This window comes from Nipponia nippon, unplaced genomic scaffold, assembly GCF_047370975.1.
Source record: "Nipponia nippon isolate SJK-2023a ecotype South Korea unplaced genomic scaffold, ASM4737097v1 scaffold_6, whole genome shotgun sequence".
NCBI lineage: Eukaryota > Metazoa > Chordata > Aves > Pelecaniformes > Threskiornithidae > Nipponia > Nipponia nippon.
The window spans coordinates 48,311,395-48,323,842 of record NW_028262380.1 but is presented as its reverse complement, the minus strand read 5'-3'; the positions used below and the strand labels follow the sequence as shown (position 1 = coordinate 48,323,842).

Genomic DNA, 12,448 nt, shown 5'->3' with positions numbered 1-12,448 from the left:
ACATTGTGGCTGATGATGCCTGGGAAAAGCTGAGGGCTAGCTGATTTTCACAGAAAAAAAATCCATTCAGGGTTACAAATACATAGAAATGCTGTCTTGCTTGGGATGTCCTTGAGCTGAAAATGGTTGAACACTGAGAATCCATGAAGGAAAGATTCACGTTTGCCCTGTTCTTACACTTGTCCAGGACGTACGCTGTTAGTGTCTATGAGAAAAAGGATATGGGGCTAGAAGGGATATTGGTCCGACACAATAGATACACAGGCTCTTACATGTAATGCCTGTGCCAAGGGAGCCGTCTGACATTTTTCCCCCAGTGTTTTGTTAGCTGATATCTGTGCCTCTGTACTCTTGACACCTGCAGCAGGATTTGGACAGAGCCCCACTCCTCACAACAGCAGTGTTCGTATTACTTACTGTTTTACACCGAATGTGGAGTAGGGATTGCGCCGACAAACTCTATCATTAATGCACTGCAGAACACGTTTCTCCAAGCTATCTATGTGCACACTGAAGCCCATAAAGCTTCTGACTGGGTTCTAAATCAAACTCATGCATTTTAAAAGAGAAATGCAGACTCTGTAAATCATTGATGTTTTTTCGGCATGCAATTAGAAGTTTGTTTTCAAGAATGAATTGAGCAGCAAAGTAAAATAAAAAGGCTCATTCTGCAGCGTGTCAATCTGTTTGCATAGTAAACTGGAACTTAAGAGATTCCTAACTCATCTATATCCCAATGCTTGAAAACCTTCCAGGAAAGACTAAGCCTTCTGCTGACCTAGCAATTTGTGAAAATCTATACGGATGATAAACTGACATTAATATTTGATAAATGAACAGACAGGCCATACCCAGCCATTTACAGCTTATTAATAATTTGCTAAAATGTATTATAAGACAACTGCTGAAGTCAGCTCTTTGTATAAAGGTGAACACCAGCAAACCCACTACATTTCTGAACTGGAATGCCTTCTCTCTGAAAAAGTAGTTCACAATCATTACTCCAGAAGGTCAGTGGCTATGAATGAACACTTGCTGGACACTTAGCTGAATGTTTATTCATTATGCTGCATAAAACTCTACAAACTTAGCAGCCAAAGGTATTCAAGGACTCTATGTTTGCCACTGGTGCTCTGAGTAGCCTTTTAGCTAATATTTTAATACAGAGATCTCTGCAATATAAAGCACAAGATTAAGACTATTTAATATCATTACTTCTCTTCTGCTAGCCCAAAGTTAGGGATACATCTAATTTCTCTAACAACAATACCTTTACCATGCATGTCTCTTTTCTCATCATGGCTATAGACCGAAGTGTGCAGACAATTTCAGACTTAGCCACGTGTCAGCCTTCAAACTTTCCCTCTTCCCAGACCCAGCTTGCTGATGTCAATTAAAAGACTTCCCTGAGAACTGGGAAAAAAGGTCATTTTCTGCAGTAATTTTAAAAATATTTTTGTTCTCAAACTTTCACATAATTTTAAATTCTCAAATAGAAGCCAAATGTTTCCATGTCAATGTTTTTGATGTTTCAATGTTTCATGTTCTCTGAGTGGTGGGTTTAGTTAGCAAACAGCTGTAGACTCAGTACATGGGCGGGGGAGGGAATTACTTACCTCTGGAGATCTGGTTTTTGCAGGTCTTGGACACTGAAAATTTAACACTTGCCACATTTAAGAGTAACTACAAACTAGGAGCAGCAAAAGTCAGAGGCTTCCACCTCCCATTTCTCACATCCTTGCATTTTCAGATTCAAAGCTTCTTACATCTACAAAGTATCCATTCAGTGCTGGATGCTGGCACTGAAAGGACTGCATCAAGGAACAGACTCTCATTCTTATCGACATTTCAATTATTAAATGGAATGGTTGTCCTATTGTCAAAACAGATTTCCTATTGCCCTAGAAGGGCACCATAATTAGAATTCTTAAGCAAAAGAATATGTAGAAATCCTATTCATTTACAGTTACTTAAAAATAATGATTAAAATACTATATTTTGTCTTCTGATTTTTTTTTTCATTTTTCTCCCTTCATGCAATCAGCTCAGCACTGCAATCAGCAGACTACTGCACAGATTCAAAGAGACATTTATTAGTCTCTGAGCCCAGACCATCCGTACTTCTAAAGCTACATATTAATAGATTACAAGAAGTTGTGCATAGCCATGAAAAGTGATTTTATAACAATAAAGCTATTATAATCTACTGAGAATCTACTGAATGGCTTCTGGAATGCAAAGGGATATTTGTTGTGAATTTAGAAAGAAATAATTGCTACAAAATCATATACCTAACAGATAAATGATGACATGTTAACTGCTTTCAGACCCAGTAAAATAGTACTATGCATTGGATGAACAAATAAATAGTTTTGCATTATAGTTATAGATTAGATGATAAATTTCTTTGCTGTAACCATAGTTCAGTCTGGGGTTTGGTCTTCCTGTTGTCAATTGTATCAGTTTTAAAACACAGTAGCATTCTAAGTCAACAAACAAAATCTGTCTTTTCTGCAGCCTACTTCTTTAAATCAGATGCAGTGAAAATTAGACTGGGAAAGCTCAACAAGCCAACAGAGGAATACATGGCCTGATCTCTTCTAGCTCCTTTTTGTCTTACCTCTAACTAGGATGAGTTGGATTTTATACCTCTTTATAACTTATGTGAACCTAGTTTGCTGGCTTCATTTCTGGTTTCAGCAATTGCAGTGTGGACTAAATGATCCAGAACCAAAACCATCAGAGAAAGGACTGTCCTTTTAGCTCCTTGCTTGCTCCCATTCAGGGAAAGAAAAGGAAGAAAAATGCAGTCTGCAGCCAATGCTGCTACCTGCTTAGTGGCTCAATGACAGATTACAGTCTCTAAGTCTCCATCCCTCACAGCAGGGATGTGCCCTCCATCCCTTTTTGTCCTCCTAGTTTTCTTTTTTCTTTTGCAGAAGGCAGAGAAAAATTAGGAGAAGATGCATGTTAAAATGCCTTTTTTAGAACTCTCTCATTCTGCAAGTACCTCTTGGAAATGTGTATTTCAAGTAAGAATGAACAACTTCTCTCAAATATACTAAGCACTTTACAAAAATCCTCAAAACCCATGCACCCTTCTTACATACATTATACCTATAAATATTATTTTCTAAAAACACACGGGTTTATTATTCCATAATTTCCGGTATACCTAGGTTAGCTTTAAGAGCTTTAAATAAAACCTTTCTTTGCTGTCATTGCATTTACACACCCACCCCCCCCCAATCTCAGCATCAGAAAGCCTGTTATTTTTAAGTAAAAGGAACGGAGGAGCTCTAACCAGTGAGTTAAAACAGCCTCCTTAATGGACCAAAAAACTGCAAGTTGTCCTAACAGTGGAATGCAGACGGGTCTTTATCATTTGACAGATAACATATGTTTTTTCTCTTCCTCAGCTCTGTCAAAGATTACTCTAAAGCCAATAAACATGTATTTTCTAAAAAACCATAAAAGAAAATAAATTTAGTAAAAAACTACTGACATGACTGTCACTAATTCATGACAATTAATGTCCTCTTCAAGATGCAATTACAGGTACATAACTCGTTATACTATTCATACAAATGCATGTGCAGTATAAAGTGAATGACATTTATGCCACAGGGTAACTTACAAGCTGCAGCATACCCCGCAGTGGAAGCAAGTTTAACCTACGAGCCCCAGACATATACAGAATGTACTATGCTGTATAACACAAAATAAACATCTTCATTAAGTTCAAAAGACGAGTTCAGCGGAGAGTTGCCACGGTCACCAAATCTCTTTCTAACTATAAGCTCTGCACAGCCCAATAAGGGAGAAATACTCTTTTATGCAGGAGTCCCTGGAGGATACGAAACAGAACGGGGTGCTTCCACCCCACCAAGGTAAAAGGTACAACACAAGGAAAACTGGTGTTTTCCCTGATGTGCTGAATTATTTCCCTTTAGGTCAAGTTTTGGCCTGCTCCATGAGACAGAGAGAGAAAAATATTGCCAGTTCAGCTGGAAGACTGAAAATCCGGACAAACTCGGCAACTCAGTACTATAATTTGGAGACATGTTGTACTAAAGAGAACCGTAATAATGAGTATTGAGAAGCACTGCAATCACCTAAAAAAGCTTGAAAATAAAATTTGTAATCAGAATTAAACCTATGTTAGCAAGGCAGGTCTATGGCAAAGCTTTATTCCTTAATTCATTCATAGGATTAAGAGAATGGCTCAGAAGAGAGACATTTTGTCACACTCCTCACTCTTAGGCCACAGAGGTGCAATCATCACAGAGTTATCTGTGTTATACATCATCAGATGTATTAAAAAATCCACCCAAAATTGCCAAGCTGACACCAAGGAGTGCAGAAATAGGACAAAAATGTGATAAAGGCTGTTAACGTCTTCAAAATTCTACTTATGTGTTTCACTGCATACCTTTGCTCTATTTTCTAATGTCCGATAACCCATTACTTTCCCATTGATTTTCCCTTTTCTTCATTTAGACTTTCTCCCATTTGTCTGCTCAGATTTCTGATCTCCAGCTGTGTTATTTTCCCCACTGATGCAATCATTACATTGCCACATTTCTTTCTTATATTAGCTGATGCAAAAAAAATCTACTTATTTTTCAGGATGTGGATTCTCCCTTACTGGTCAATCCGCACTGGAAGGGAGAGCCTTCTGTCAACACAGAAAAGCCTGGAATAAAGCAGTGTTTCCAGAAGTAGCTGAAAACTATGTCTTCTAAGTGCACAGTTAATTCTTCTAACCAGTGAATTGCTACAGAGCAGGAGAAACGGGTAAAAGCCAGTCTTATATACAAGTTGATCCACTTCATAAATCTAGCCCACATTATGGGCTAGATTTGTGGAGAGTAGGGGGGAAATGAAGATAGCCTAAATAATAATCACAGCAGGAATAAAAAATTTACCAGAAGGAAAGAAATCTCCTATTATCAACATGCAGTCAAGAACACAAGGGAATAAATTGCCCAGTATTTAGTGGCTGCGCAAAGCTACAGCAAAGCACTCGGGCAGAAAGCTCTAGACACACGATCTATAAAGCAATGGTTCGTCACCCGTTGGTCCCCAAGCAAAGGTTACTAATGAACAAGACTTCAGTGATGCACTACTGCAAGAGCCCCTCTGCTTGCAGAGGGGAAAGACTGGAAGTTTTAGAAGACTTCCAGCTACTATGATTGTGATCTGAACGTAAAACAGAGCACAAATATTTATCACAGGTGTGTGATAAACAACTGTAGTCCTCTTCTGTTGTCCCCCGGGTTGTGGAGCAGAGGAAGCTAAGCGACATGAGCAGCCTCCTTCAGTGTCTTGGTTCGTTTCCAGTTCTCCAGAAGCAGCAATAACACAGCCCGCGGTTACCTCCTTTTCATGCTAGCTTCTAAGTTCAAGAGCCCAGTTAGAGACAGGACTCATACCACAGACCCTGAAAAAATGGCTTGGCCAAACCGAGAACTATTTTCTTCATTCTTATCTCTAGCTAAAACTCCTGGAGCAACATAAATGAAGCCACCTGCTTCATGATAACTTTTCCTGCTCACAATGGTTGAGTAGCAGGAAAATGGGAGAAAAGGTATGAGCAAAATTTCAAAAGGTGAGTATGTTTAAAGCTTAAGCCTACTATACAATGCAGTATGGAACCTGGACATCACAATGATGATCCAGGATTCACCTGCAAGTAGAAACACCAGCTTCCTTCCCTGGCAGTCCACGGGATGCTCATCTGCTACTCCTCCTACGCACGTCTCTCGTGCCTCATTCCCATTCACCTGTGGCTTTAACATCCCAGATTTGATCATTCAGCCACCAGGACCTAACTATTTCTTTCTACTCTCCGAACAAGATTATGGCAGCGCGGTAACGCTTTCGAAGTTGAGTACACCACGGGTGACATTCACAGTACGTGACACCTTTGACCTGCTAGAAAACCTTGCACCATTAGTATATCAAAACCTACAAGAGAAAAATAATAAAACCACAGTCACGGGTTGATGTCTGTAAAACGCTCCAGGAACCCTTCAGGATGCCTCTGTCTGGTTAAGTCAAAAGCAACACATCGCCGTTCCCCAGCCGCAGCCGCGGTGCCGGCGGCGGCGCCGCACCCCGCCCGCCGCTGCCCGACGCCTTTCAGCACCACGGACGCCGACGGCCGCGGCGACGCCTCCGGCCACGCCCCCGCAGGGGCGGGGCTGCCGTGAGGCACCGCGCTCCGCCCCGCGAGAAGGTGAACTGTCAAAATGACGTCATTAGCGTCTTCCTGGGCTCTCCCGGGGCCACCGAGGCAGGATCTCTTTTTTTTTCCCCCGCCCGGGGCGGGGGGAAGAAAAAGAAAGGGCAGTGACGGGATTTTCTGTTCAGTTTGGGATACGAAATAAAACGCTCCATGAGCTCAACCTTCCCAAACTTTTTATAGGCGGACTTTTGTTAGGGCTGTGCAAACGGTGTACTTTTTGAGCTCGGAGTGCAACTAAAGAAAAAGAGAAGAAAAGGCTTTTTGTTGAAATAAACGATTGTTAGACCCAAAACATCATCAATGACTCCTGATTTAAAAAAAAAAAAAAATTAAGCAGGCCACCTGGAGATAAAGACAGAATGATTTTTCTCCAGAAGTACTGAGAAATCACATTACGACTCCCCCTGGGTCTCCTCTTTAAGCACGGGTTTTCCCCAAATTCATGCAAGTTTCTGCACAAACTCTGACACCTTCACCCAGGGTCAGCTGCTGGGAATTTTCTACTGCTGGAAAAGACTTTGCTCAGTTCCAAGGCATAGATTCTGAAATGCCCTTCCAAGCTAAAAGCAAGAGGGCTACCTGGCAACTCCCGGCCCTGCAAAGCCTCCATTCAGCCGCACTTGCAAAGAATAAAGGGTTTTTTTGATGGACAAGTGGAACATTTTTTCTATTAGCATCAACCAGGTTCCGTGAAGGCAGAGTGAACCCATTCTCTTCATTAGCAGAGAGCTCTGGAAATAGTACAGAGCCCCACAAGCGCTTTTTAATTTCAGGTGCCTTTGTGTGACATCGCCCGGCTTCTCTCCGCTTCCCTGCGGGCCACGCTCCCCCTCAGAGCCGGCTCTGACCGGCCGTGCTCCGAGGGCCGCCCCGGGCCCTCAGAAGTACCGGGGGCCGCCGGCCCTCCGGCATTCAACGAGGGCTGATGCTGGATTCTCTCTGGAGACCGAGCCGCGGTGCTCAGCAGCCGTGGTGCCAGCTTTACGGGAGCAGGGCTGCACTGGTAAGGGCACATGTGGAGACCGCAGTGCTACGACCGCGCCCGGCGCTCAGCCGCAGCGCCGACGGCCGAACCCGCGGCGCGCAGCGCCCGGGGCAGCGGCGGGGCGGGGGCCGGGGTCTCACCTGCAGCAGGCAGCGGCCGGCGGCGGCGTGCTCGGGCAGGCGGCCGCGGTAGACCGGCCGCTCGAAGTGGGGCTCGTTGTCGTTGGCGTCCTCCACGCGGACGCTGAGGCGGCAGGCGGCGGCGCGCGGCGGGCGCCCGCCGTCCCGCGCCACCACGCGCAGCTCCAGCGCCGCCTGCCGCTCCCGGTCCAGGCGGGCGCGCGTGCTGACGGCGCCGCTGCGGGGGTCGATGCGCAGCAGGGCCAGGGCGGCCGCGTCGCCCTGCAGCGCGTACCGCACCTCGGCGTTGGGCGAGCCCGGCTCGTCGGCGTCGGAGGCGGTGAGGCGGAGCACGGCGGTGCCCGGGGCGGCGGCCTCGGAGACGGCGGCGCGGTAGTGGGGCTGCGGGAAGGCGGGCGCCTCGTCGTTGAGGTCGGCGACGCGCAGGAGCAGCGGCTCCTCGGCGGACAGCGGCGGCGAGCCGCCGTCCGTGGCCACCAGCCGCAGCGCGTAGAGGTCGCGGCTCTCGCGGTCCAGCGGCCCCGCCACGCAGAGGAAGAAGATGCCAGCACCGGCCGGCCGCAGCGCGAAGGCGCCGTCGCCCCCCAGCAGGGCCAGGGCGATGCCGCCGCCGCCCTCCGCCCCGTCGCCCTCGTCGGCGTCCGAGACGGAGACGCGGGCCACGTAGTCGCCGGGCCGCGCCCCCTCGGAGACCCGCGGGCCGCCGCTCTCGGTGAGGTAGAGCAGGCGAATGGCGGGGCGGTTGTCGTTCACGTCCAGCACGGCCACGGAGACGAGGGCGCTGGAGACCTCGGGCTGGGCGCCGCCGTCCCGCGCCTCCACGACCAGGCGGTGCAGGGCCCGCGCCTCCCGGTCCAGCGGGCGGCGGAGGCGCAGCACTCCGCTGCGCTCCTCCACCGCGAAGTAGCCGTCGGGGTCGCTCTGCCGGCGGTTGATGGCGTAGCGCACCTCGCCGTTGGCGCCCAGGTCGGGGTCGGTGGCCCGCAGGCGGCAGACGGCGGTGCCCGGCGGGGCGTCCTCCCGCAGCCGCGCCCGGTACTCGCCGCGGCTGAAGGCGGGCGCGTTGTCGTTCTCGTCAAGCACCCGCACCGACACCCGCAGGCGGCCGCGGCGCCGCGGGCTGCCGCCGTCCCACGCCTCCACCAGCAGCCGGTGCGCCTCGGCCCGCTCGCGGTCCAGCCGCCGCAGCAGCACCAGCTCCAGCGGCTCCGGCCGCCCGTAGCGCAGCTGGAAGAGCGGCGGCTCCCCCGCCGCGCCGCCCTCCTCCAGCAGCGCGTAGCCTTGCGTGCCGAAGCGGCCGGCGTCGGGGTCGCGGGCGGCCGGGAGGCGGAACGCGGTGCCGGGCGGGCTGAGCTCGGAGACGTTGAGCTGCAGGCAGTCCCGCGGGAAGCGCGGCGGGTGGTCGTTCACGTCGGTGACCGCGATCTCCACCTGCACCACCTCGCCGCGCAGCGTGGCCGCCGCGAAGCTGTACCGCGCCCGCCGCTCCCGGTCCAGCCGCCGCGCCGTGCGGATGATGCCCGTCTCCGGCTGGACGTGGAAGTCCGCCAGCACCGCCGACTCGCCGCTCCCCTCCGACAGCAGGAAGCCCCCCGGCGGCCCGGCGCCCGCCGGCAGCCCCGCGCGGATGTCCCCCACCAGCGTCTCGGCCGGCAGCCCCTCGTCCACCGCCAGGCTGAGGTTGTACACCGGCGCCGCGCCGCCGCCCGCCGCCCACAGCCACAGCGGCGCCAGCAGCGCCAGCCCCAGCGCCCGCCCCGTCGGGGGACCGCCGCCCCGCCACCTGCCGCCCCGCCGCCGCCGCGCCATGCTCCGCCGCTAAGCCGGCATCGCGGGCAGCCTCCACCGCATCGCACCGTGCCGCTCCCCGCCGCCGCCGCCGCCGCCGCCGGGCAGGTGGCTTCGCCCCGCCGCCGCGGGAGGAAATCCCCTACGCCGCCGCCGCCGCCGGTGCTGGGCAGGACAAGGCTGTGCGAGGGGGCGGGGAAGGCGGCTCCCCCCGCCGCCGCCGCCGCCCCGCGCAGCCCCCGCCCCGCCGCGCCCCGCCGCCCCCCGCAGCGCTGCCGGGCCGCCGCCCGCCCACCCCGGCCCGGCGGCTGGCGCCCCCCACGCCCGAACACGTCGCGCAGGGTTTGGATGGGCGCGGCGCTGCCCTAGGGCCGCCCTGAAGTCGCCGAGGGCTTCGCCGACCTGGATTCCTCGGGGAATCAGCTGGCGGAGCTGCCGAGGGGGGAAAGCGGTGACTAGCGCAGGGGCTGCCTCTGGGTGCAGGGGCATGCCTCATGGCGGAGGAGACGGAAATCTGCGAGGATAAACGGGTTTGCTCAGTTCAGCAAGGATTTTTCTCGCCTTAATATTCTGGTCCTCGCTTTCCGTGAAAAGGCTTGCTCGTTATCCTAGCATTAGGTCAGTAAATGGTGCTCAGCACGGCAGGGAAGCATTTACCAGAAATAAGCTTTAAGTAGAAACTTCCATCAGCCTCAGCGAGACCAGGATTTCCTTCCTTCCTTTTCACTATTCCTGACTCCCGTATCTAACTGGGAATGGCCTAAGGATGAATTAGTGTTTCTTCAGTGGCAGTGAGAATGTACAGCATCATAGAAATGCGAAGTACCAACCATCCATCTTTCCATGAAAGCTAAGTACAGTACTCAACAGTTACCAGTCTCTTGCTGTTCCCACTGGTCCTTTACCAAACTTAATTTCACCTTTCTGGCAAGAGTCTGGCAGTTGGTCAGAGAAAAGTAAATTTATCCTAGGACAGACAAGTAAAATCAGAGCAAAGACAATAAAGTAGCAGGAGGAGTTACTGTAGCTCGGTCCTCTCCTGTGAAGGGGCATTTGGGAGGGCAGCTGTTTTGCTATTTGTCACTTTTCCAAGTTGCAGAAGAACCACCCAAGTACCGCTGCCGGAGCACCCATTCTCCGAGTCGCTGTAACAGCCCTTGATGTATCCACGCAGGGGAGGAGAAGGGGAAGAGAAGTGGTTTTTCCGACACTTAGGACCTAACAGTTCCACATATCCAGGTAGGAGGGAGAATTAGGTTCCAAAGTAAGTCTAGAAGCCTTAGCGTGTCTGCGTGCACGGGAGGGGAGACAGGTGAGATTGTATCCACTGTATCTGACTTGCCTCCTTACACAGAGAGACAGGGCTGAGCAAAAACTAGATTTTGTCAGATCTTCTTAGGCACATTCTGAGAAAGTCTCTGTATATTTATATACTGTGATAATTACAAGCATAGAAGCAAGAAGGAAACGCTGAGGCCCTTGCCAGTTTCATTCATATTCATTGAGAAAACACATGGATCCTCCCCAAGTCACAGATGTTCAATATGAAAATGCCTGAATTCCATTGAATCACAGCAAGTTTGGAAAAACAGCCATGTCCCATGCAGCCCATGCAGTCGCAAAGAAAACATGTGAATCATGTTCAATCAGGCACATTCACTGAAAAACTAAACAAAACCTTCTGTTGCCAAGGTCAGGTGATGCCTAAAGAGCAAAGTTCTGTATTCAGATACAAGCGTGCATGAAGATAGCAGGGGAAAAAATAAGATGGACATAGTTCTCCGTGGTTCTGGCAGTATTCATGTATTTTGTAAGACCAGGGCACTTTAACAGTTTTATAACAAGGAAAGTCGTATAAAAGCACTGCCCAACTACAGCATGTTTCCAGAAATACCACATCTTTGGGACGCTACAGATGTTCTGTCTACTGTGAGCGTGAGCCTTGCTTTGTAAGTGTTCCTCCACCTTCTTCATCTTTCTGCCTTCTCTGAGCCTTTTCTTCTTTCTTCCGTTCCCTCCTTAAGCTTTTTCTCTCCCTCTCTTTTGCCATGTTCATGACCTCATTCCTTTTCTTCCACAAATCACAAACAGAAGTTTCTAAATCTTGAGGAGACGTTTGCTGTCTCCTGGATATATTTAGCTACCCCTGCTGTTCCCTGTCTTCCCAGTGACATGCTGACCTACACGAAAAAGAGAAGTGGCATCACGTAAGACATGGAGGGAAGCTGCCACAAAGACGTTATCCCAAAGGAAGCAAGGGTGCAAAGTTTTAGTGCACTAGCTACCTCCTACGTCCTTAACAGGTCACTCTCATAGCGAAGACACTTGCCAGCTCCCCAGATCTACCAAGTCTTCTAGTGTAGAAAGCGGACAGGAGCATAACCTTGTTTGAAGGCAAGGGATGTTGGTCAGAGCATGCTAAATGCCTGTGTGTTCCAGTTTAGAAGGGATTGCCTGTGAGCCAGCACGCTCCGTCGGACAGCAGTAGCCCTTCCCTCTCCAGCTGTCCTCCCATCCCTTTCCTGGAGGTGGCCACCTCTGACTTCCTAGGCAGGTAAACAGCATGTGAATGCACTTTCAAACCACTGAAGTTTCCAGCCCTGCCTCTTCAGGCCACCCTACGTGCGTACCATCGCTCCACTTGCTATGCACGGCAGTGAACTCTGGTGCTCCCAGAGCAGCCCTGTATGCCAATTCAGCTGTCCTTGTGGCAGGAAAGGAGCAAGGAAGGAAGCTGGAAGGTGATAACTGTACCAGCTGCTCAAATTTAATCGCTCCATATTTGTAAATCAATATTTGCTGTAGCTTAATCCTCCTTGAATTAACTGGAAATTCTTTTTCCTTCGAGGAGAATTAAACTGTAGCAAACTAAAGCTCTGATACGATACTAGAGCACAAAAGATCACTGAAACAGAGACAGTGTTGTTACAACCATGAAGGTCCATTGTTATTAGAGTTAATTCCACCTACAAACATTGCCTTGCCCACGCAACAGCTGTGGCAGCTTAAGATGTGACCCTCCCACGCTGAAGACATAGATGGCTGAGGTGGTAAAGCAACATGACTGCTGCCTTTTCCGCAGCTCGCTGGCTTACTGCAAGCCGTCTTCAGCAGCAGCAGCAGCAGCAGTTTAAGCCAAACCAGCTGACTCGGGGCTGACGCAGGGTGGGAGCGCTACGGGATCCCTTCCAGCGCTCATCGGATGGGCGGTAGCAGCCAGCTGAGGGCAGAGGGTGGCTGAACTGCTCCAGATAGAGCTGAAGCAAATAAAATAAAATAAAAAAA

At 50.2% G+C, this 12,448-nt stretch overlaps 2 protein-coding genes across 5 annotated transcripts in view; both read right to left on the bottom strand.

Moving 5' to 3' along the window:
* Positions 1-9,184, bottom strand: part of DCHS2 (dachsous cadherin-related 2) — a 118,680-nt gene extending 109,496 nt beyond the window's left edge. The window contains exon 1 of the mRNA XM_087736658.1: positions 7,376-9,184. Within this exon, the coding sequence (XP_087592784.1) occupies positions 7,376-9,184 (1,809 nt within the window). The remainder of the gene's footprint in view (positions 1-7,375) is intronic.
* Positions 9,185-12,085: 2,901 nt separating this feature from the next.
* Positions 12,086-12,448, bottom strand: part of PLRG1 (pleiotropic regulator 1) — a 41,255-nt gene continuing 40,892 nt past the window's right edge. For all 4 annotated transcript variants that reach the window (XM_087736599.1, XM_087736600.1, XM_087736601.1 and 1 more), the window contains one exon: positions 12,086-12,420. The gene's annotated coding sequence lies outside the window, so the exon portion shown is untranslated. The remainder of the gene's footprint in view (positions 12,421-12,448) is intronic.